Source organism: Thunnus thynnus, chromosome 3 (assembly GCF_963924715.1).
Source record: "Thunnus thynnus chromosome 3, fThuThy2.1, whole genome shotgun sequence".
Classification (NCBI taxonomy): domain Eukaryota; kingdom Metazoa; phylum Chordata; class Actinopteri; order Scombriformes; family Scombridae; genus Thunnus; species Thunnus thynnus.
In genome coordinates, this window is record NC_089519.1 from 12,879,737 (window position 1) to 12,900,835 (window position 21,099).

Genomic DNA, 21,099 nt, shown 5'->3' on the forward strand with positions numbered 1-21,099 from the left:
ATTGTAGAGATATTTTTGGTATAGGTTTATTCTATAAATAATTTAAAACCAATACATAGACTAGAGAAGACTTGGGATTAAAAACATGTTCCCCCTTAAAACAACCTTGTTTATTTTCGTTGAACAAGAGAGCATTTATGTTTCTAATAAAACAATACATTATCCAAAAACCAAACTCATTAAAATATGGAATAATTAAGATCAGTGTATATGATGAAATAGTGGCATCAGATTGTCAGATGCCACCAAATTTGGGCTTTTATGGCCAAATTTCTTCTCCAGGGGGGCGTGTCCCTGTACCCCCTAGCTAGCTACTTTGTCCCATTGGCTGGCTACTCTATATCCTTGTGGAAAGCCCTGTGTTGAACGTTAGTTGATTATTTCCCTTCTTACAATGTCTATATGGTGTTTTTGACTAAAACTTTTCAAAAGTGCAGTCGTTCGTTCCTCTGAAGCCATAATTTTGGAACTGAGAAAAGGCTGTGTGGGTAACGTAGTCCTGACAGGAGGTGTGTGTGCTGCCAAGATGGGAAGTTGATGTGTCATCTCTCCCTCTGCTCCATCCGACCTGCTGTGAACTGACTCAGTCCGCACACACTGGCCCCAGCAGGGCTGCTGTCACTGGGGAAATGACTCCTGCCACACAGGCCTGCACACTGCTCTTTACCAAGCTGGCTGTACTTTCTCAGATAAATTTGAATAATACACTTTCTTGACTCTTGAAATTATCTTTTTGCCTACCCCAGTTCCAGGTCAGATCACATGCGTATAGTACCCCCATGAGATACCCTGGGGGACATAATCCCTCTCCAAGTCCACAAAGAATTTATAGACCCCGAGGAAAGAGCTAGTCCACTGTTCTGCAACCAGGATAGAATCTGCATTGTTCTTCTTGAATCTGTAGCTCAACACTAACGTTTAACTAAAAGCTACAATATACTGTACTGATTTGTACTTATATAGGGGCACCACAATTACACCATATGGCATAATATGAAATATGACTTATTGAAATCAGAAAAGCTGGCAGCCTTTGTTTTATCATATCATGTCATATATTTTTTTCCAGAAGCAAGTTTAAAAATAACAATCACTGAATCCACTCACTAACTGATCATACACTAATGTCCTGGAGTGTGCAGTAACAACAGGTAGCTAAAATGTGATCTGAATCTGATGACTTTCTTTCTCTTGACGTAGAATAGACTGTGACTCACACAACGTCATCATTGACATCATGCTATTGACACTGCATATTGTACAGCAATGGCTTTTTCAAATTGCCTTTCAAGATGAAGGAGACTGTTTTCGAGTCTTTCTCTCAAAGCTACTTCTGTGTGTGTTTAGTGCTTCCCCTGTCATAAGGTATAGTGGATAAGTGAGGTTGTGTAACTAGGTTGTTAATGACACCCTCACCTTGTCATTGACAAGTGTCAGGTTGAAGTGAATATTTGTTCCTTGGAAAAGTAAACCCCTGTACCCATACTGCCTGAAAAAGTGGGTCTTGGTCCTCTCACAAGCAAACTGATGTGATTTGTGTGTGATGAGAATACAGAACAGAGCACCTACAGCATTATGTGACATTGATATATAACACATGTATGAAACTAAACAAATGTGCCCCATTTGTCTGCTGATCGTGGCAACCATTTCCTCCATCGTATCGCAGAGTAGGGTGTACTTTCTCCTTCACTCTGATTCTAAGACATTCATTGTTATTTATGACAGATGAAGTCCAGTTACAGTCTTGAATAATGCTCATTTCTGCCTGAGCTCCTCATGACCAACTCAGAAGATGAATAAATCTTTCAACCACAGTGAAACACAGTGATTTACTATCAGTCATCAGAATAAACTTATTGTAGTTTTGATATTTCTTCCCCTGTGGGGTAAAGTAGTGCTGGTATCAAAGGATCGGTGACTGAAACCGTCCAATGATTGAGTTGCCTGTCAATTCATGTGACGCCATGTTTAAAACACTCAGTTGGACTAGTAATGGATGCATTTTCCTCTTGGGTCTGAACCAAGAGAACCCAACTTTAGACTGAGCACAGCTTTAGTTTCACTGTTTGTGGCTTTGTGTTGGACTAGTCATTAAGTACAAATCCAGTATTGAATCCAAATCCTTTTTGAATCCCTAATCAAATCTAATTAGGTTTAGTTTTCAACATTTGCAACTAACTAACATTATAAATAACTAAAACTCAAAGATTCAATTCAGATCTGTAATCCCATTTCGTTGGCTGAGAAGGCAGAAACATTACTGTTTTGAGTGGGAGCCTAATTAATGTTCACAACCTTTAGCTACAACATGAAAATCAGATGAGCAGAAGAAGATAAGAAAGGTTGATTAAATATGTATCTGACACTTTGAAGTAACGGGTGTATCTTACTTGCACACTTTTACACCTTATTTTTCACAAGCTACATGTCCCTTATAGCGGAATTGATCAATTTAAATTATTGATATGCATATAAGGAAATACTCCTGATGCTGACATGCTGCAATCCCTGATTGTTGTAGACACACACATGCACACACACACACACACACACACAGAGCCCACTTTCGGCAAAATTTCTTTTCAGTAACAAATGAACTTGGGCTGAGTGTGGGCATCAGCTCTCAGAGAGCACATTAACCATTTAGCCATTATTGAAAATGAGAATCCTGCTAATGTTACTTGAATGATTTCTATGTTGCTCTTTTTTCCTAATAATAATGAGGGAGAGGAGATAAAAAAAAAAAGTTAGATAAGTGATTCATTAATGTCTGAGATGAGCAAATTCAGATATTATTTTGCAAACCGGAAAGTGGATTCAAAATGGAATCTACTGGAACCCAATCCTACTGACGTGGGTTGTGGGTTGTGTTACATTGTGATTAATACTGACTCTTCGTTATTTGAAACGCTTCCTCCACTCTTTCTATTCCTTCTGTTTTTCTTTTTCCCCATCCAAGCTCAGTGTTACTGGTCACATGTTGATTGGCAATTGAGAGGACAGAGGTTAACTTTGTTCATTTCCTCTCTCTGACAAGTGGCTGCCACTGTCACTGTCATCCAAGTTAACATTTTCTTTGTTTTTTTTCCCCGCAACTCAAAATGGTCACCTTTTCTCACAGGAGTAGAGGAAAGGCATGTTTTCCATTAGATTACTATTTATTTATTACGTATTTTAATTGAATCCTGAATGCTTACAGTACCTTTAAAAGGTCTCTTCTTCTCAGGAAGTGACATGATGATAAATGGCGATGGAGCCATCGCAGAACATACCTTTTTAAAAAGAGTTTGTTCCCCGTGATCTTGATGGACATAATGGTGGTGTTTTACAGGGGTGGTGTGAGGTAAAAAAGAGACAAGCAGTCAACTGCAGTTTGTATCAACCTCTGGAGAGAGTTAGCACCACGGGAAGCAGGAGCTCCCCCTTCAGGTCAAGGTGGTTAATTTTAGGATATGAGTTCACATTTTTCTTTTTTTCTTTACTCCACCGTGCTGAACACACACTCATGCCTCCTTCACCCACTGATTGGTATATTTATATGGACTCTCCTAGGTGTCTTCCTCATACATATGGATCTGTCTTAATCTCTCCATGCCACTTGAATTTAATATGCCCGACTGTCATGAATGTAAATGCACAGCTTTGTGAAAGCATCTAAATACAATTGGGATTCCTCTGAAATAACAATTACAAGCAGGTGTAGACACTCGTCCCACCTGCCCGTTTCCCTCTCTCTCTTTTTCCTCAGTTCATTCAGCACTCTCCTCCTCCAGAGTCATGCCTCCCCCACCAGCGACCCTCCCCTCTCCTATACGAGCTCTGATTTCAGATGCTATATCTCCATCACCGCAGGTCCCTCACTAACACCGTTATGCCATTCAGATACCACTTGATATCGTCAAGATTAGCTACAGCTCTCGGCATTCAGACACTCTTATCTGATTATACCCAAATTCAATCAGCCTGCCAGCTCTGCTATCATGCTGCAATTCAAACTCCAATATGGGAAGCTGAAAGGTAGCATCTTTGATCAAGGTCTATTCAGTTTGGCTTCTGTAGGATGTGTGATGTGACCAACAATTAGAAGTGATCATTTTATTCCTTGAATCAGGACCATGAATTGTGATTAATAATTAGGATTACAGCATCTAGCATTGATCACACAGCTGTTAACATATAAATTACTGTATAGTTCAAAGACTCATACAAATAAAGCTTACATGATCAGTAAAATTTAACAATAAACCTGTGTAAAAAAAACATTGAGGAGAGGCAGAATTACCAGTACACTAACAACTGACTTTTTAAAGTCTGCCTTAAAACAACAGTCAGGTGCTCAAATGAACACTGACACATGTTTTTCTTGCTGTAATCATTCCTCCTGTTCATACTGACCATTAGAAGATCCCTTTATAATGCACTTACAATGTAAGTGATGGGGGACAAAATCCACAGTCCTCCTTCTGTGCAAACATGTATTTAAAAGTTTATCTGAAGTTAGTATGAAGCTTCAGCGTCCAAATGAGTCAAATCAAGTAGACATCTTTCAATGTTACAGTCTGTTTACAGTCAAAGTCCTTCTTTTTGTTACTATACTTAACAAAGAGGGAATCTGATGCTAAAAAGAATGTAAATCCACTTCATATGACTAACTCAGACTGCTGAAGCCTCGCATAAGCTTCAGATCAACTTTTAAATGCATTTTTGCACTAAATGACTGTGTGGACACTCTGTGGATTTTGACCTCCATCACTTACATTGAAAGTGCATTTGAAGGGAATCTTTTAATAGCCAGTATGAACAGGAGGAATGATTACAGCGAGGAAAACCTCTTTCAGTGTTCATATGGACACCTGACAGACTTGAAAAATTGTGAACCTATCCTTTAAAGTATGTTGTGTTAATTTGTGCTAACTGCAAGCAAAGCACTTTCAGATGGCGGAAGGCTTTTAATGTGACACATCTGTGTAGGAAGTGAGTTTCATTAACGGTAACTTAACAGCAGTCAAAAAACTGCAAAATGGTAGTAACTGAAAATATTTAGTGGATGAAAATAGTACGCTCAGAGAGATACATTTGTTCTAGGAGGATGTATGTGTTATTTTTTTATTGATGCCCATCTGGAACTTTTATTAAGCTATTCAGTCTTACATTCATATTTTGGTATGATGGGTAACTACTTCTCTCAACCCTAACACTGTCGAGATTCAGTCTGTGTGTCTTTTTTTGGTTTGTTTTAATGGTTTGAAGTTTTGCAAGAAGTTGAGGTCAAAATATGGCTTCTTCTGTGATTCAAAGTCATTTGACAGGAGGCAGGCTGTTGAGTAAAAGGCATGTTAGTTACAGTATAACAGAAGGCACATGGTGAGTGTGATAATGAGTCAGGCCGGTCTAACGGCCACTTTTCTGTTGCATAACTAGTTGACACCTCTGTGTCCCTTCCATCCACGCACACACAAACGCATTATTTAATGAACGGAGGGGAACACAAATAATGCACATATCTTCTGTGTCCTACTGTTACTCCTAAAGTTTCTTGAGCAGCTTTCCTACACTGCAGGTACAGACATGAGCATCACACTGACTTCACTCTCTTTACAATTAGAGAAGTATGATCTAAAGTCAGCAACAGGTGGCAGAGAAAACAAGTTGACAGCAGTAAAGCAACTTCAGCAATCACCTCAAACTCAAGTGTTCTGTGTTTTTGAGTTAGTTTATGTGTAGACTATTTGCTGCACTGTACTGTGAATCTGCTCTCAAAAAGCACTGCTGAGCGTGCTTGTACAACACTTTCCAAGACTGTCTGCAGATCTGTTACTGTATTTTGTCATATTTTATGCCCTTCCTACTATCAACAGCTTGTTTAAATTTCACACTCAGAAGTGTAAAAGCTTATAAAAGTTTCTGTGTCTGTCCACAAATGACATTTGTAGCATTTGTGTTTCTTAGAATTAAGGCCAAGTATCCCGTAAATGCTGTCAGCCTTTTGTTTTGATGCTGACAGGTTTTCAGTCAAAATCATTATCATTGTAACATGTAAAATGTACCAGCATGTAAAAGGTTTGACATCTTGCAAAACGCAACGTTTTGTCTGAGTCAATATAATGTTGGATCATTGCAAACAAATTGTCTGGTCTGCCAGCTCATTAGTCACTTTTTAACTTATTCAGATCCTCAGTAGATATCTCCAATCACTTGGAATGTTTGACATTTTCAAATATAAAGATTGTTTCTCTTAAATGTAAGAAAATGTTTTAGGTTCTGAATTTGTGCCTCAGTATATTTACCAGTGCCTAGAATCAATAAAGTAATTTGTTGATGAAAAGGTTAAATGTATTCAAAATAATTTTGGATTTGATTTAATCTGTCAACTCCAAAATCTGCCATAGGTGTTCAATTAGATTGAGATGTGGTTACTGTGAAGGTCATACCACATGATTCACATGATTTTCATGGTTCGTGATTCACTCTTGCCAACTTTATCCAAAATCAGGTCAACTGGTCCTGTTCAGTACTTTTTTGGCCTCTTTTACCATCTTTTCCACATTAAATGTAAAAAGACTGGGTATACCATGTTACTGTAAGAAACAGTAATATGCATTTCAACAATGTTTAACTTAATGTGAAGTTGAAACTGTGTGAGTGTGACATGTAGAATTGGACTTTTTTGGTCATAGATTTTGTGTCCTTGTCTGTTCTGCAGATTTATTGAATTTTAAATGTCAGTACACAGAATTTTCTCTCTGGTATTGTTTAGTGTTTCCTCGAGAAAAACATCTTCTTACAGTTCAGCTTGACATGTCAGGTAGTTTCCTTTAGAAGCGATTAACGTCACACAGCTCTTCAGGCTCAAAAATCTTTTCTTGCTTTAATCCCTATACTTACTAGATGTCTACCATAGAAATGACTAATTAAAATAAACAGTAGTACGTCTTGTTTATGTCAGTCACTGTTTGATCAGCATGACTCAGTGCCCTCAGTTTCTCTCTCATATGAAGACTCATGACGCACACATACAGTACATAAAGAAATGAGCAGAGAAAACCTCCGATGGCCATCTAGCCTTGTTTGTCATAGATGTACTTCTCTATCTCTGGGCTTTGTTTTCTGTTTGTTACACAACCACCAATACCTACTGATGCCTCTATATAGGGTATTGCATCATTTAACATGATGTATGGGGATCTAATGCTTGGTTTGCTCTTCTTTTACTATCTCTTAGGGTTTGCAGGCATGATAAGTGATGGATGTGGAAATGTTTGGTGTGATTCTATATTCAACTCTATCTGGATTAAAGATTTTGGGGACATAAATAAATTGTAGTTAAGATGGGTCATTGTACATTTTCCTGGTGCGTGTTTCATGTTCCTTCACAAAGCAATGATTCACATCCACTCACAGGGATTGAATGAAGCGGCATCTTGAATATTGTGTTTAACCTTGTTGGTGGATCTGCTGGTTTACTCGAACAGAAGGCCAAAATATTATCATTGTACATAAAGTCATGCTTGTGAGATTAAACCAAGTTCCTACTTCTGTGCCTGAAACTTGACTTCCAGATGCTGATATCTTCCTCCCGCCCCTCCTGTTTTTCAGGCACGTTACAAACAGAGCCTGGACCCCACAGTGGACGAGGTGAAGAAGCTGTGCACGTCACTGAGACGCAACGCCAAAGAGGAGCGAGTCCTCTTCCACTACAATGGCCACGGGGTGCCACGACCCACTGTCAATGGAGAGATCTGGGTTTTTAATAAGGTACAAGGGAAACAGGAAATAGGTTCTCACATTCACATATAGTAGCAATGGAAACCCTTTAATGCAACATGGTTCCACAGAAGACTTAATTATCTGTTGCTAAGATGTCACAGGCCGTGTTTACATGTAAGTAAAACTTTATTTATATCGCACCTTTTTTAACACAGGTTACAAAGTGTTTTACATCAACATCGGCACAGAAAGAAAAGAAGAAAAGTAAACAGGAAAAAAAAGAAGAAAATACATACAGACATAATGCACATACGAACACACAAAGCATACAGCAACCAGTCACCACCCAAAGCAAACCCTTGAAGTTATCTAATGTTATAGAAAGGAAATCCTAAAAAAGTGGGTTTTTAAATGTTTTAAATGTTGTTTAAAACAGTCAACAGACTCAGCTGGAGGGGGATCTAATAGGAGGGGGGGGGATTGTTCCAAAGTCTGGGTTGGCACGCTGTATGCCCAACAGGTTTTGGTTGGATGAGTAAGTAACCGCTCGGTAGTGTAAGGGCTTAGTAGCTCGGAAATGTAGGCAGCAGCTAAACTGTGTAGGGCCTTATAAGTGATTAAAGAATCTTAAAATTGATCCTGAACTTCACTGACAGCAAGTGCAGTGAGGCTAAAATAGGAATGTTGTGCGATCTATGGCCAGTCCTAGTTAATAGTCTAGCTGCTGCATTTTGTACGAACTGAAGACTTGCCAGATCAGCTTGACTAAGGCAGGTGAAAAGGGCATTGCAGTAGTCGAGGCGGGGAAAAAATAAAGGCATAAATGATACGTTGTAAGTCAGACGTTGTAGATTTTTGCAATATTCCTTAGTTAGAAAAAACACGAGTGAACCAATTTGTTGACCTGGTGTTCGAATTTCAATTTAGGGTTAACTATAATGCCAAGATTCGTAGTGTTAGTTTTGACAAATGGGTCGATTCTTCAGGGCCAAAAATTGAAGAAAGTTGAGAGACATTCAGTCCTGTATTGCAGCTAAACAGTTGTTGAGAATGTCTAGGTTGCTAAAATCATCTGGTTTCACTGAAAAATATAGCTGAGTGTCATCTGCGTAACAATGATGGGATATTCAACCAAACAATGATTCGATATACAACATGCATTAAAAATACAATTATAATGTGATTAAGGTAATAATCAGAGTAAAGCAAAGCCAATGTAAAACATGCTTTCATTAGATTAATGCTGTAAAGCTCCTGGTCAAAGGTATACTGATTAATAAAACACGTGGCAGATGTCAAATTATGGAATCATATAATTGGTGAAATATGACAATGCCAATATAGAAAGCTGAAATCTTAACACTATCATCACAAACACCATGTACTATCCATTCCTAATAAGATAACAAGAAATAATAGTTTCAGAAAGTTTTCAGGACACCAGTGGTTTTACCAACTTTTCCTTCTTAGTTTTTTACATTCCTGTCCAGGCAGCATTTTAAAGTTGCACTAATAAATATTTGTATATATCAACGATGGATCAAACAACTATGTGTATGTGAAAGGAGACACTTGTAGTGATGAACTCACAGAGATTTTATCATCCGAATCCGCAATTCCCCCCAACTCTTCAGAGAGTTTTACTGTTTTGGTTCACTCTCTCCGCTTTCATCAGCATCATTTCCAGCAGCAGTGGACAGCTGTCTTCAGCGTCAAAGCTCTGATATACCCACTGCGCACTACCTGTGGAGCATTTAGCAGCTAAAAAGCCATATATATTTTTATCAGGAGTTGGTGGAGACCAAAACGGAGCTACAGATGGACACAAACTAACACAAAACGACTCCTAATGAATGCTTATGTTGTTCTCTGTCTGCTGTGTGTCTTTGCCATAACAACTTTATAAGCCAATGTCGTGTTAACAGCTTGCTCCACTTCCCAAACTCAATTAATGTACATTTAAAGAAAAGTCAGTAATGTAGCTTTTCGAATACAGATATTCTTACAGGATATGGACATAAAATCTTGAGTTGTTCATTGCCCCGTCCTGTAAGTAAGCACCCACTCACAATGATGCACAGCCGCTGTCCAGGCTTAGCTGTTGCCTCCACATCCCCAGTGCACCCTCAGGCCTTGTGTCTTCTTCCCTTACTCTGTTCTACTTCCTTCTCCTCCATAATGTATTCCTGATACTTATTCCTATTTCCTATAAAATGAAGCTGCTGCGTCACTGGCTGCTGAAACAGGAGATCAGTGGGGATTTGGTGTTGAAGAAATGAAGGAAGTCTTGTACAACCAAATTTAACACAAAGTATAACACCTTTATAGCACAGTGGTTTTTAGATTTATTACCGCCAGCCTCTCTCTCTGTGACTCCAAGATTCTCGTTTTTCTGTGTCTCTCGTTACTTCGTTATAATTCTCTTTTCCACTATTCCTCTCCCCCTCTCCTCTGCTCACACTCTTCATCAAACAGATGACTAGTTAATAATTAACCAAAAAAAATCCATAAAAGTGAGTTATCAGCAATAACATGATGCACCATCTCTCTCATCCCTCACTCTGACAGCCTCTCTCGTTTTCTCTTTCAGAACTACACCCAGTACATCCCGCTGTCCATCTACGACCTGCAGACGTGGATGGGGAGCCCGTCCATTTTTGTCTACGACTGCTCCAACGCGGGAATCATCGTTAAGTCCTTCAAACAGTTTGCCCTGCAGAGAGAGCAGGAGCTAGAGGTGGGCTTCTGTGGAGACACACAAACAAACACACACACACACACACACATACACACACATATACTCATGGTTTATGGCATATCACAACACAGCAGCCATGAATTAATGGTAGGGTTGTAATTGGGGGGGGAAAAAAAACACCCTTCAGAGATTAGGTGAGTCATACAAACACACACAGTTGTTGTGTGTGCGCCAACAAGGTGAAATGATCTGTCGGTATTTATGATTTATTAGCGGCAAACTGGGTGACACACACCACAAATATACACTCACACTCCGTCACTCACACACTCATATGCTGTATCCATAAAGGGGACCCAAGAGGTGTCGAGTCATGATTCTCAGCTTGACTTGATGATTGAGTTTTGGTTTGGTCTCGGGAGTGTATAACACACACATAAATACTCACACACATACACTCATACAGACACCACCACTACCAGCCTCAGTCCTTTCACTGCTTCATCTTTTTATTACGTTTTCTCCCTCTTTCTCTCTCCCGGCTATGGCATGTTATGTGAATTCCTAATGAGCTGGCGCTGTCATTCATCTCAATTATTCATGGGGAAGTTTCAGCCAGACTGTAGATTAGCTGGGAAAAGAGAGAGAGAGAAAGAGAGAGAGTGAGAGCGAGAGAGAGAGGGGAAGGTACAGAATGAACAGTACGTAGCAGAGAGGCAGGAGGTGGAGCGAGAGTAAAGAAGAGCTGCTGTGAATGCTGTGTTACCGTTAAAGTAAAGGTGAAGGCAGCAGCCAAACTGCTGAGTTGCTGCAGTGTTTGACAGAACTTTTCACAAGTGTCTCTCCATCCTCAGCTTTTCCTGCTCTCTCCCGGTTTGCAGAGGTCACGGCAGGGCTGAGCTGTCAGGACAAAAATCACAACTCTTATTACTTATTAAAAAAAAAAAAAAAGATTAGCTACAAGGTCCATTTTTTATTTCTATATTAGGTCCATATTTGGATAATTAAAACAATTATTTTCTCTTACTTTGTGAAGGCGTTTCTGCAATAAGAGAAACTCAAGCAGCTCATGGAGCTGACCTGTAATTCACTCACATTTTAAAGTTTTCGACCAGTTCTACACACAACAACTTGCATCATCTATAGGAAAAGACAGTAATAGCATGCTTTAGACCTGCCAGTATATACTGCATGCCATATTTTTTTCCTAGGGTGGCAAAGTCATGACCTGCACTACTCTGCCTCTGATTGGCTCATTGCCTAAACCTAACTAATCCAACCAACAAAGGCAACGAGGACTATCCAGTCAGATACAGTAATTGTAGCAGCAAGTTTAACATTTGCACTATATATAGTCAATGAGTGTTAAAGTTTCAGTCTTTACTTTTTAATAGTTGCTCTTTTCTTGATGTGTGTTATTTGAGATTTTACATTTAAAACTTGTACCACATATTAGCTAAAGTAAAATAATTTTAAAAAAATGAAGCATCCTTGTATCAGGCTATGCCTTCACTGGATATTAAATACGTAAACATGTAGTGCTGGGTGGTGTACAAACTGTGGCTCTTAAACAGCCTGTGATAGCCTGTGAAAAATCTGTGAAGGAACTGAAGTGTAAATTGCCTTTAGAGACATAGTCACCTATCCAGAGCTAAGTGTTACATCTGGTGAATATACAGTAGCTGTACAGTACATTAAAATAAAACTATCCCGACCGCTCTATTATCTCAATGCAAATTCACCCAAGTATGAAGTTTAAATATCCTACAGCAAAGACAGGACTTAATCAACCTACACTGCTCATTTTCTTTAAGAATCCTTTCTTCTTGTCCTCGTTTGCTCTCAACAGTAACCAGGAGCACAGAGAGCACACAATGACACCCAGAGCAGGAAAATATGCTCCAGTTAACACTTAGGGGGAATGTAACACGCACTTGTTATATGGCGTTTAAGTAAAAGGCAGGTGATTTTCTACATGTTTCAACAAATCTCATGTGTAGAGCCAAACCAACAATGAATTGATCTACTTACAACTACATAATGAGCAATGTTTAATGACTTGGCTTTAATGGCACATCTTAGGTATATGAAGCTTTTTGTTTTTTATCAGTTTTTACCGTAACCAAGAAGATCACCTGTCAGCAAAGTTTAAAGTTGGCGAAACAGGGTGAGGGCAAGGTTCAAATCACATCCCAAAATACACCTAGCTTACTTGAAAATCTCATCACACAGAACATTTTTTATATATGAAACAACAATACTGAAAGTTCACAATTTACAGACTGAGCTTTTACTTTTTTATTTTGGCTGAAGTAATGCATATTGAAAGTAAATTGACCCTCCAACCTTTCTCGCCTCTTGAATATCTAATCAGGCCAGGCTTTCACACAGGAGCAGAAGTAGTAAGTTAGATTCAAATGGATCAGTGTTGTAGCAGTCAGAGAGGAGGTGGTGGGAGCAGAAACTCCACGCTCTTGTAGCTAGTTTGTACAAGGGTTACAGAGTAATGGGCCACTTGGGGTTCTCCCAAGGCTGCAGCCAAGATAAAAGTTTTAGCTACCACTGTCTGTTGAGTGTAATTCTAGTCAAACCTCAGCCTTGAGGCCTGGGAGTAAAGCTTGTGAAGCTGCTGTGGTCATTGAGGAGGGCCACTGTGTGGCTGATGCAAGAATGGTAAACATTTGGTGAGTTAGTTTTGGGAAAATAGATTTTTCATGCTGTGTACAAAAGGCATTAGCTGCACCATTGCACAAAAAGTGTTTATTTAAAAGTGGGAGCTCTAGGGTTTAACTGTAGTGTTTTGGGAGGGAAATAAATTGAGGAAGTCCCCCCAGTTAAATGCAGGGGAAGTTGCATAAGGTCCATAAGCAATTTCCCTTTTCCACCTGAGTGCTTGCCCTTCTCACCCACTCACACAGGAAGTGTATAATAGTGAGGGGTAATGGAAGATAAAGAGAGCGCCGATCACTTCCAGAGGCTTTTTAATCATGCAGGAGATGATCCAAGCGGGGAGCCCCCCACCTCGCCCACGCACTCCTGCACATTCATCTCTCTGTCGCGACAGTCTGTGCATGCACACGGGTGGTCCCGAGTGGAATCGTGCAAAGACAACACACACACACACACACACACACATTTTTTGAATACACACTGTTAAAACAAGCACACTTCTTCACATTTCCTGAACACCAGGCCTGATCTCACCGGGGACTGTATTATTTGGGGATGCAGTGATGCAGATGAAGACAAAAGTATGAAGGAGACAGCTGAAGAAAAAAATCACTCCTCCACCGCACCTTATCAATGCAACAACCTTCTGCATTCCAGTCAGTCAGTCAGTCAGTCAGTCAGAGTGTGTGTGTGTGTGTGTGTGTGTGTGTGTGTGTGTGTGTGTGTGTGTGTGTGTGTGTGTGTGTGTGTGTGTGTGTGTGTGTGTGTAGGTGTCTGCTCTGAGTGCTCTATTAAAGGGCCACCTGCTTCCTTTTAAATATCTCATCACTTCATGCGTGCACTCAGCAAACATGCTCACTGCATTAGCTGCAGGGTGGAAAGAGGTGTGTGTGTGTGTGTGTGTGTGTGTGTGTGTGTGTGTGTAACTGACTTTCAAAGAGAATCACTGCAGCACTCACAGTGAGTGCACGCTGGACTGTGAGAGCTTGTGTGTGGTGTTTTATTTTTGCGGGCTAGGTGTTTGTGTTGCCGGTATTTCCAGGATGCTCACATTAAGCCTCCACCGATTCCTTCTATCATTTTAATGAATAATTAATTTCACGGCTGTAAAATTTATTGCTCGACTAGAGTTGTGTTTTGGTAGCCCTGCGTGTACGTGCGTGACTGTGTTCCTTCTGCAGTCATCGTGTGTTGTTGTGTTACATCTGAAATCAGCCTCCCCTCCTCCTCATAGGATTAGTCTCATAAATTAGTGTCACTTTTATAAAAAAAAAAAAAAGGGTATTCTCAGCAATTAAATTGTGCCCTGATATCCCCAACGGAGGAGAGAGAAAAGAAAGCTGTCATGGTGATTTTCATGGTAATTTGTGAGATTACAATATGCTAATGTGATAATTACAGTGGATGCTTGGCATTAATCAGCTTAATGTTGTCGTATTTACCATACGGATTACTGCGGCACGCCGTCACACAGTTCCTCCGAAATTTCATTCAAGAGACACTGTTCCTCTTAGGTTGACACAACAAGAGGCTTTGGAAACGCATGCCGCTTTGTTTGTGATGTCTGTCTCTGTGAGCCAGTCGACATTTTCCTCATTAGAGAGAGACAGAGACAGAGAAGAGGAATTATGTTACACCAAGACTGGCACAGATCCATCCGCAAAGCAACAATCGGCACCCACTCACGCCTGCGAGCATTTCAAAGAGAAATGCACACACAGTTGAACACATGTTATCACACTCCCCCCAATTAATTAAGACTATTCTTCTGTATTTTTAATATTATGATTTATTCATGTGTGTGCAGAGCTTCTTGTAGAGCGGTACTGTAAATACATAATGTCTCACACTGAGATCTGTGCTTCTTCTGCTGCCGCCTTTTCTCCGCTAGTTGACTTATTATAGAGTCAACTAATGAGTTATTGTACTAGCAGAGAGCAGGGAGGGTGTGCAGTATATATACAGGAGCGAGGAGGCATTACATAAATCTACAGTGCCCCATCACAGGCCTTTTTTGCACTTTGATTCGTTTAACTGAAAACCGGATTGAAAAGTTGAATCAGGTTGTGGCAGTTTATTGAATAAAATACTATTTGTGTTGCTTGTGACAAATGAATTTTTCAAGCCTACACTACACTAGGAGGAGGTGCATTTTTCCTGTCGTGTTTCCCAGGCAGCCTGTGGATCATTTATCGTATTTGTTTTCTCTTATCATCTTCTAATCAACTCGGCTCACCCTCTGGACGCAGAAAGACCAGCACGTTCCCTCAGTGCTCGCCTCAGGTAGTGTGAGATCAACCAGACTCGCATCAGATGCTGAGCTACAGCACACAGCAAGCTGGGAGGCCCAGGGTGACGTTTTTGTTCAGGAGCCCTGGTGTGTCACTGCTGCGTGTATCTTAAGATCGTTTCATGTATATAAAAGAGCCCCCGTGGCTGTCTCGATATGTTCTCATGCTATATGTCTGCACATGTTAACTTGCGTCATTGCGTGTGTTACTGTGGATTGATTGCCAGGCTTTTAGTGTGTTCTAACACTGCGCCAGACAGTCTGAAGGTTTTTCACACCCGCTCCTGCTGCTAGGCCTCGGTGCCTGCAGCCCCCAAAAGTGTTTACATACAACACAGAAAGAGTTTTAACACTTGAAGCAACATTTTCCGCTGCTATAGCCAGCTGTTGAGGTGTCTGCAGCTCTTGGAAGAGATCTTAGAGGAACCGTTTGCAATCTATACCGACAAATTTATCTACAGTGAGCTTCAGAGTCCCCCTATATTTCTGAAAGTAAACCTATGCCCATGGATATTGAAGCCCTTTTATAGTTGGCACATTGTGACTGTTGTAAGGAGTGTTGTTGATGGGGTATTGAGTATTAAAGAATCTGAGATCTCCTGAGCTCTGGCTAATGAAATGTGAGGAGTATATTTCAATAATTTGTGATTCTCAACTTAATTCCCTCAGCTGTGATCAAGTTTCATTTTAGTTGTCTTTTTTTGTCTTCCTTAATTAGAGCGTTAGAAACAACTCTCGTATTAATTTGGATCTTTAGTCCTCCGGCAGTTTATTGTTAAGTTTTTGTTATTTGAACAACAAAAGAGGAGCAAGAGTATGGACTGTAATCTGACATGTCATCAACAGACACCCTCCACCCTTCACACGGACGTGCACCATGATGCAGTGCTCCTCGGAAAAGTTGAGACTTGTGTTTTGCAGAAAAGAGGCGATAATAATAATAATGTAATAATCTCCCTCCCTAATTTCTTACTAAAATTAGGCAGGGCTGCAAAATGAAAGAAATAAACCATTGCAGTCAGCGATGATGAAGGGAAGTCTTGGGTTCTTGCCTCTATTAAGACCCACAGCTCATTAAAGTCTACTCAGCAAAAGACAGAAACCATATTTAACTCCCAGCAAACAAATCAACAGTACAACAGCACAATAAGCACATAAATAGTCAAGAGCTCCAAATATAATTAAAGTTTTACATCATATGCAAGCCCTCTCCATTATTCACGTTTCTAAGTATTGACTGAGCTGTCCAAGAGTGAGGAAATAGCACGCTAATTCTGTTTTAAGAATAGACAAGAGGATTGTTTACCATCGAAGACCACCTGCTGAGGGGGCAGGTGAGAGGGAACATTTTCCCACTGGGATCGATAAATTATCACATTATCATAACGTTCTCAAAATGTCTCAGGCAGTGCTTCAGGTGTAATGTTTTGCCTGGAAACACAAGGTGCCAAAACCTGCAAAAAGCACTGAAAAAAAGACTTCAGTGCTCATTCCATACTGTTCATAATGAAAGCAAGACGTTTAACTCATAGTTTGTGCCAGTTCTTTTCCAAACCGGTATCTTATGAAGATTAAAAAACAGCTCTAAGGTCCATACAATAATAAAAAACGAAATTTTAAATCCGTATGCGGTAAATCTGGGGAAAAATGTTGAGTTTTTGCTCTTGGTGAAATCTGTTGCTGGTGATCAAATGAATGATGAATCTGCCTTTTGTTGAAAAGTTTTCCGGGGAGCAATGAGGTGATGCCAAATCTGTCGAGCACAAACAGCTTGCAGTAATAGTGATGACAGTTAGAGCAGGCTTGTGTAGGTGGTCAGAGGATGCTAAAGCCTTCACCTTTTGCCATCGCTGGACATTTGTATAAACTCACACATGGAGATCAGATAAGCTTTCTACTCGCTTTTACTTCAAGGATTGAGATACCAAAAAGGTCTCTTCTTTTCTATGTTGTCTTTGTTCTCTGGGAATTTTAACTCTTTTCTTCATCTATATCTTTCTCCATCAGTTTGGAGCTGCTGCTCTTTAGTTTGTCTCTGACCTTTCATTTCATGTCTTATCTGGTCTTCAACTTGAGTTCATCGTCCTGTCTGCTTCTTCTGTCTGCTACCACCACAATACTAGTTTTTTGCCATTGTCACAAAGCACAATTGAATTCTAGACACTATAATACCACAGCAAACAAGGAAAGCCATCAAAGTGAAGTACTTCCACATTTTGTAAATGGCAGCAACTTTGCGCAAATATATTTTTGACTGATCTATCAGGGTCTGTGACAAACGTATACTCTCCATGTCTGAGTCCTCTGACTAGAACTGCAACTAAAGATTGTTTTCATTATTAATTTATCCGACAGTTATTTTCTTGATTACTCGTTTGGTCTATAAAATGTCAGAATATGGTGAAAAGTCAGGTCTTCTCTGTTTGTCCCTCTGTCAATAATTTCCCCAGACAGTTAGGTTGTGGACCAGTTAAATAATTCTATGTCCGAAACTAGAGCTGCAGTGAGTAGTCGATTAATTGATTAGTTGCCAACTATTAAATTAATCACTAACTATTTTGATAATTGATTAATCATTTTTTGTCATTTTTTAAGAAAAACATGCCCAAATTCTCAATTTGGTGTCCAATTTTTCTGGTTTCCTTAAGCTGAAATGATAGTTTCTGCGTCCATGAGGGTCCACATGACATAAATTTCATCATCAGAGGGTGGGGTGTATGCGTAGTCTCCGTGCGGACATCTGTGTACCTGCAATTTGTTGTGTCAGTGCTGGTGCAGACAGGTACATGCAGTCACAACACTGTCTTCCTGTAGACGGTGATGTACTGCGCATGTGTGGAATGCGTCCTCCAAGCAGACCCCAGTAGTATAAACAGAACAACTACCCGTCCATGGTGTCCACAGCTGTCCGTATGCACATCCTCTTGGGAGTGTAAATGAAGCGTTAGTCTTTTATGACAGTTAAACTGAATATCTTTGCATTGGGGACAGCTTTAAAATATCTCCTGATTTTATATTTGAAAGCTAATTCTTCTTGTTAGTGGGCACATGACACATTTTATGTTTCTAGATGTGGATCATTGCAGCCAAATGAAGGTAAAGAAACAATGTCCTGTTGTGTCCGATCAGGTGGCAGCCATCAACCCCAGCCACCCGCTTGCCCAGATGCCCCTGCCGCCCTCCATGAAGAACTGCATCCAGCTGGCTGCCTGCGAGGCCAGCGAGCTGCTGCCCATGAACCCCGACCTCCCAGCTGACCTCTTCACCTCCTGCCTCACCACACCCATCAAGATCGCCCTCCGGTGGTAATGCTCCTCTCACACTCTTTCTTTACCTCCACTCTTACCACCCACTGAATGTTTTAAGCATCAAGGAATTCTTAGATATGTGTTCCAGATGGTACAATCAGGATATGACCCAAATTGATTCCCTTGGTTAGATGGAACTTTTGTCACATAACTGTTTTACATTAGAACCTTTAAACTGTGTTCTCCATTACTGAGCCCAAACTGGCTTTAAAACAAGGGGAAGAAAAACTTCAAGAAACTGATAAAAAAAAGAAATTTTCAAACATAACATTTCTGAACATCATGTTTATTATGATTAATCTGATGTAATCATTTATAAAGTTATTTTCAGATTATGGATTAATTCTCTCATATTATTCTTTATTTCTCTGTGATAATGAGGGAACAGAAGATGTCTCCCTGCAGTAGACCGTGTGTCATTCATTTGTCAGGCCAGTTAGCGACAGGTTGGATCACTTCTTGGACACTCTGATGACACGATGATGTGTAGTGTGTAGAGTACCGACATTCCTCTGAGCTCCAACCCTGCTCAGTATTCAGCTCTGATAAATATTCAGCTATGATGAAAAATGTAAACCAACATCATCTCCAGTGCTGTGAGGGGAGGGTGATAATCACCGCAGAGGAGGGTTCAGTAAAATAGGCTGAGGCTTGTGGTCCATTAAAGGCGCCGGGGCGCCGCCCCTCTGCTATTCCATTTGTGAAATACACATTTTAATGAAAAATCATTTTTGTTATTGTTGTGTTATGTGTGTATAAATGTTAGTTGTTACTCTCACATAATTACTTATTAATCACACATTATTACAGAAACATGTGATGACTAATGAAAAAGTGCTGCCTACAATCTGTGTCTATATGCTGAAGGACGTACTTTTCTCCACCTGACGGCGGTATGTGTGTAATATGTTCAGCTTTTCCTGGTGGCCCCTGATTGGTTGACACTGCATGCTGAAAATAACTGCATCTGGGGTGGAAAATTTTACACCCAAGAAATGTTGCCAGATTGAGTAATTTTCCACCCAATTGCTTCTTCCTTATTAGACAACATGTACACCCTGAAGGCAGGCAAAACGTACACAGATAGTTCTGTTATTGTGTTGATAATTGTAAAGCAATTGCTAAGTGGCCACCAAAAGATACTTTTAGAAACCACTAGTCTGGACACTAGCCATAAGCAGCTAGCCCTATGCTACATTGTACGGCGTATGCTCATGGCCAAAATACACAGAACTGCCAGGCTGTAGCCCCACCAAGTGGAAAAGTCACACTGCAAAAGATGTGAAAGATATTCAGGCAAAATGAGTTCATTTGGGAGACGTGGCTGATACAGTGGCCTGATTTAAATGTGCCATGATGTATCATTCAGAGGGATGTACTGATGGAGCTTCAAGCTAAACCACAGGAGCACACTGGTTTCATCAGCCAGTCAGCTGTGTGTGGGGTAGACTGAGCATATGGGGCTTGCACACCCAGGCAAAGGTGATTGCATCACCTCCGATCCACTGTCAACACAGCTCACACACACATATGCAATATATGTCATGTCAATCCACATCCTATGTGTAGATTGTGTTATTCCTGACAGAAGTGAGAGCTGATTAGAGAGATAAATTAGGCCACTGTGAGTGATAAGGCTGAGTATTGAATCTCAATACTGTTAAAGTCCTGACTGAAATCTGTCACAAGCATCCAGAATCCAAAACTGTGAAGTATTGCTGGTTAGGTTGGTTGGTCTTTGTCTTTTTCTTATTCTTTTATCAGATATTCCCTCATTTAAATTGGAAAATCAGCTAACTTTGCTAGCTTCAGACTGTATGTTATTTAAACAAAGTTCTTGTACAGCTGCTTGACTTTAGACAGCATTTAACCACATGCATTTGGAAGTTTGGCACAATGTGTTAAATGAAAAAGGGTTTTGTAGGAAAACAGATTTTGATTCCTCAAACATAAATATAATATTTAAAAAATAAATTGTTTGTTGTTAGTGCTGAAACTCAGGTATCATATGAGCACTGGTGTAGCCCTAGTAAGTGATAGTGAATTACTCAAAAAAGAAGGCCTGTTTTGAAATGTCAGGTAGTTGGACAAACTCTCATTCCCTTTTACGGCCCATACAAAGTCCCTTTGGTGCCATAAATCATTACTTACCCCCACAGTTTTTTGCATTTTAATGATGGAATTCACCTTGCACACACTAAAAGTCAGATGGATGATTTAACAAATTTTCAAAAAAAAATTTGAAAGAGGCGCATAACTTTTAAAAAAGTGTGTAAGTGAGAATGACAGGTTGCCTTCAGGAGGTGTCCAACAGCTAGCCGAATGTTTCTTCTCTGCCATAAATGTTGAAGAGTTTCGTTTATCTTCCTCCACTCAAATCCACATGCCTCCATGACCTTCAGCATAATGAGGTCTCGGTATTA

The 21,099-nt window shown here is 40.1% G+C and overlaps 1 protein-coding gene across 4 annotated transcripts in view; it reads left to right on the forward strand.

The window, feature by feature from the left end:
* rptor (regulatory associated protein of MTOR, complex 1) overlaps positions 1 to 21,099 on the forward strand; it is a 179,658-nt gene that overhangs the window by 54,971 nt on the left and 103,588 nt on the right. For all 4 annotated transcript variants that reach the window (XM_067584282.1, XM_067584280.1, XM_067584279.1 and 1 more), the window contains exons 5-7: positions 7,600 to 7,758; positions 10,301 to 10,447; positions 18,498 to 18,673. In XM_067584282.1, coding sequence (XP_067440383.1) covers positions 7,600 to 7,758; positions 10,301 to 10,447; positions 18,498 to 18,673 — 482 coding nt within the window. The remainder of the gene's footprint in view (positions 1 to 7,599; positions 7,759 to 10,300; positions 10,448 to 18,497; positions 18,674 to 21,099) is intronic.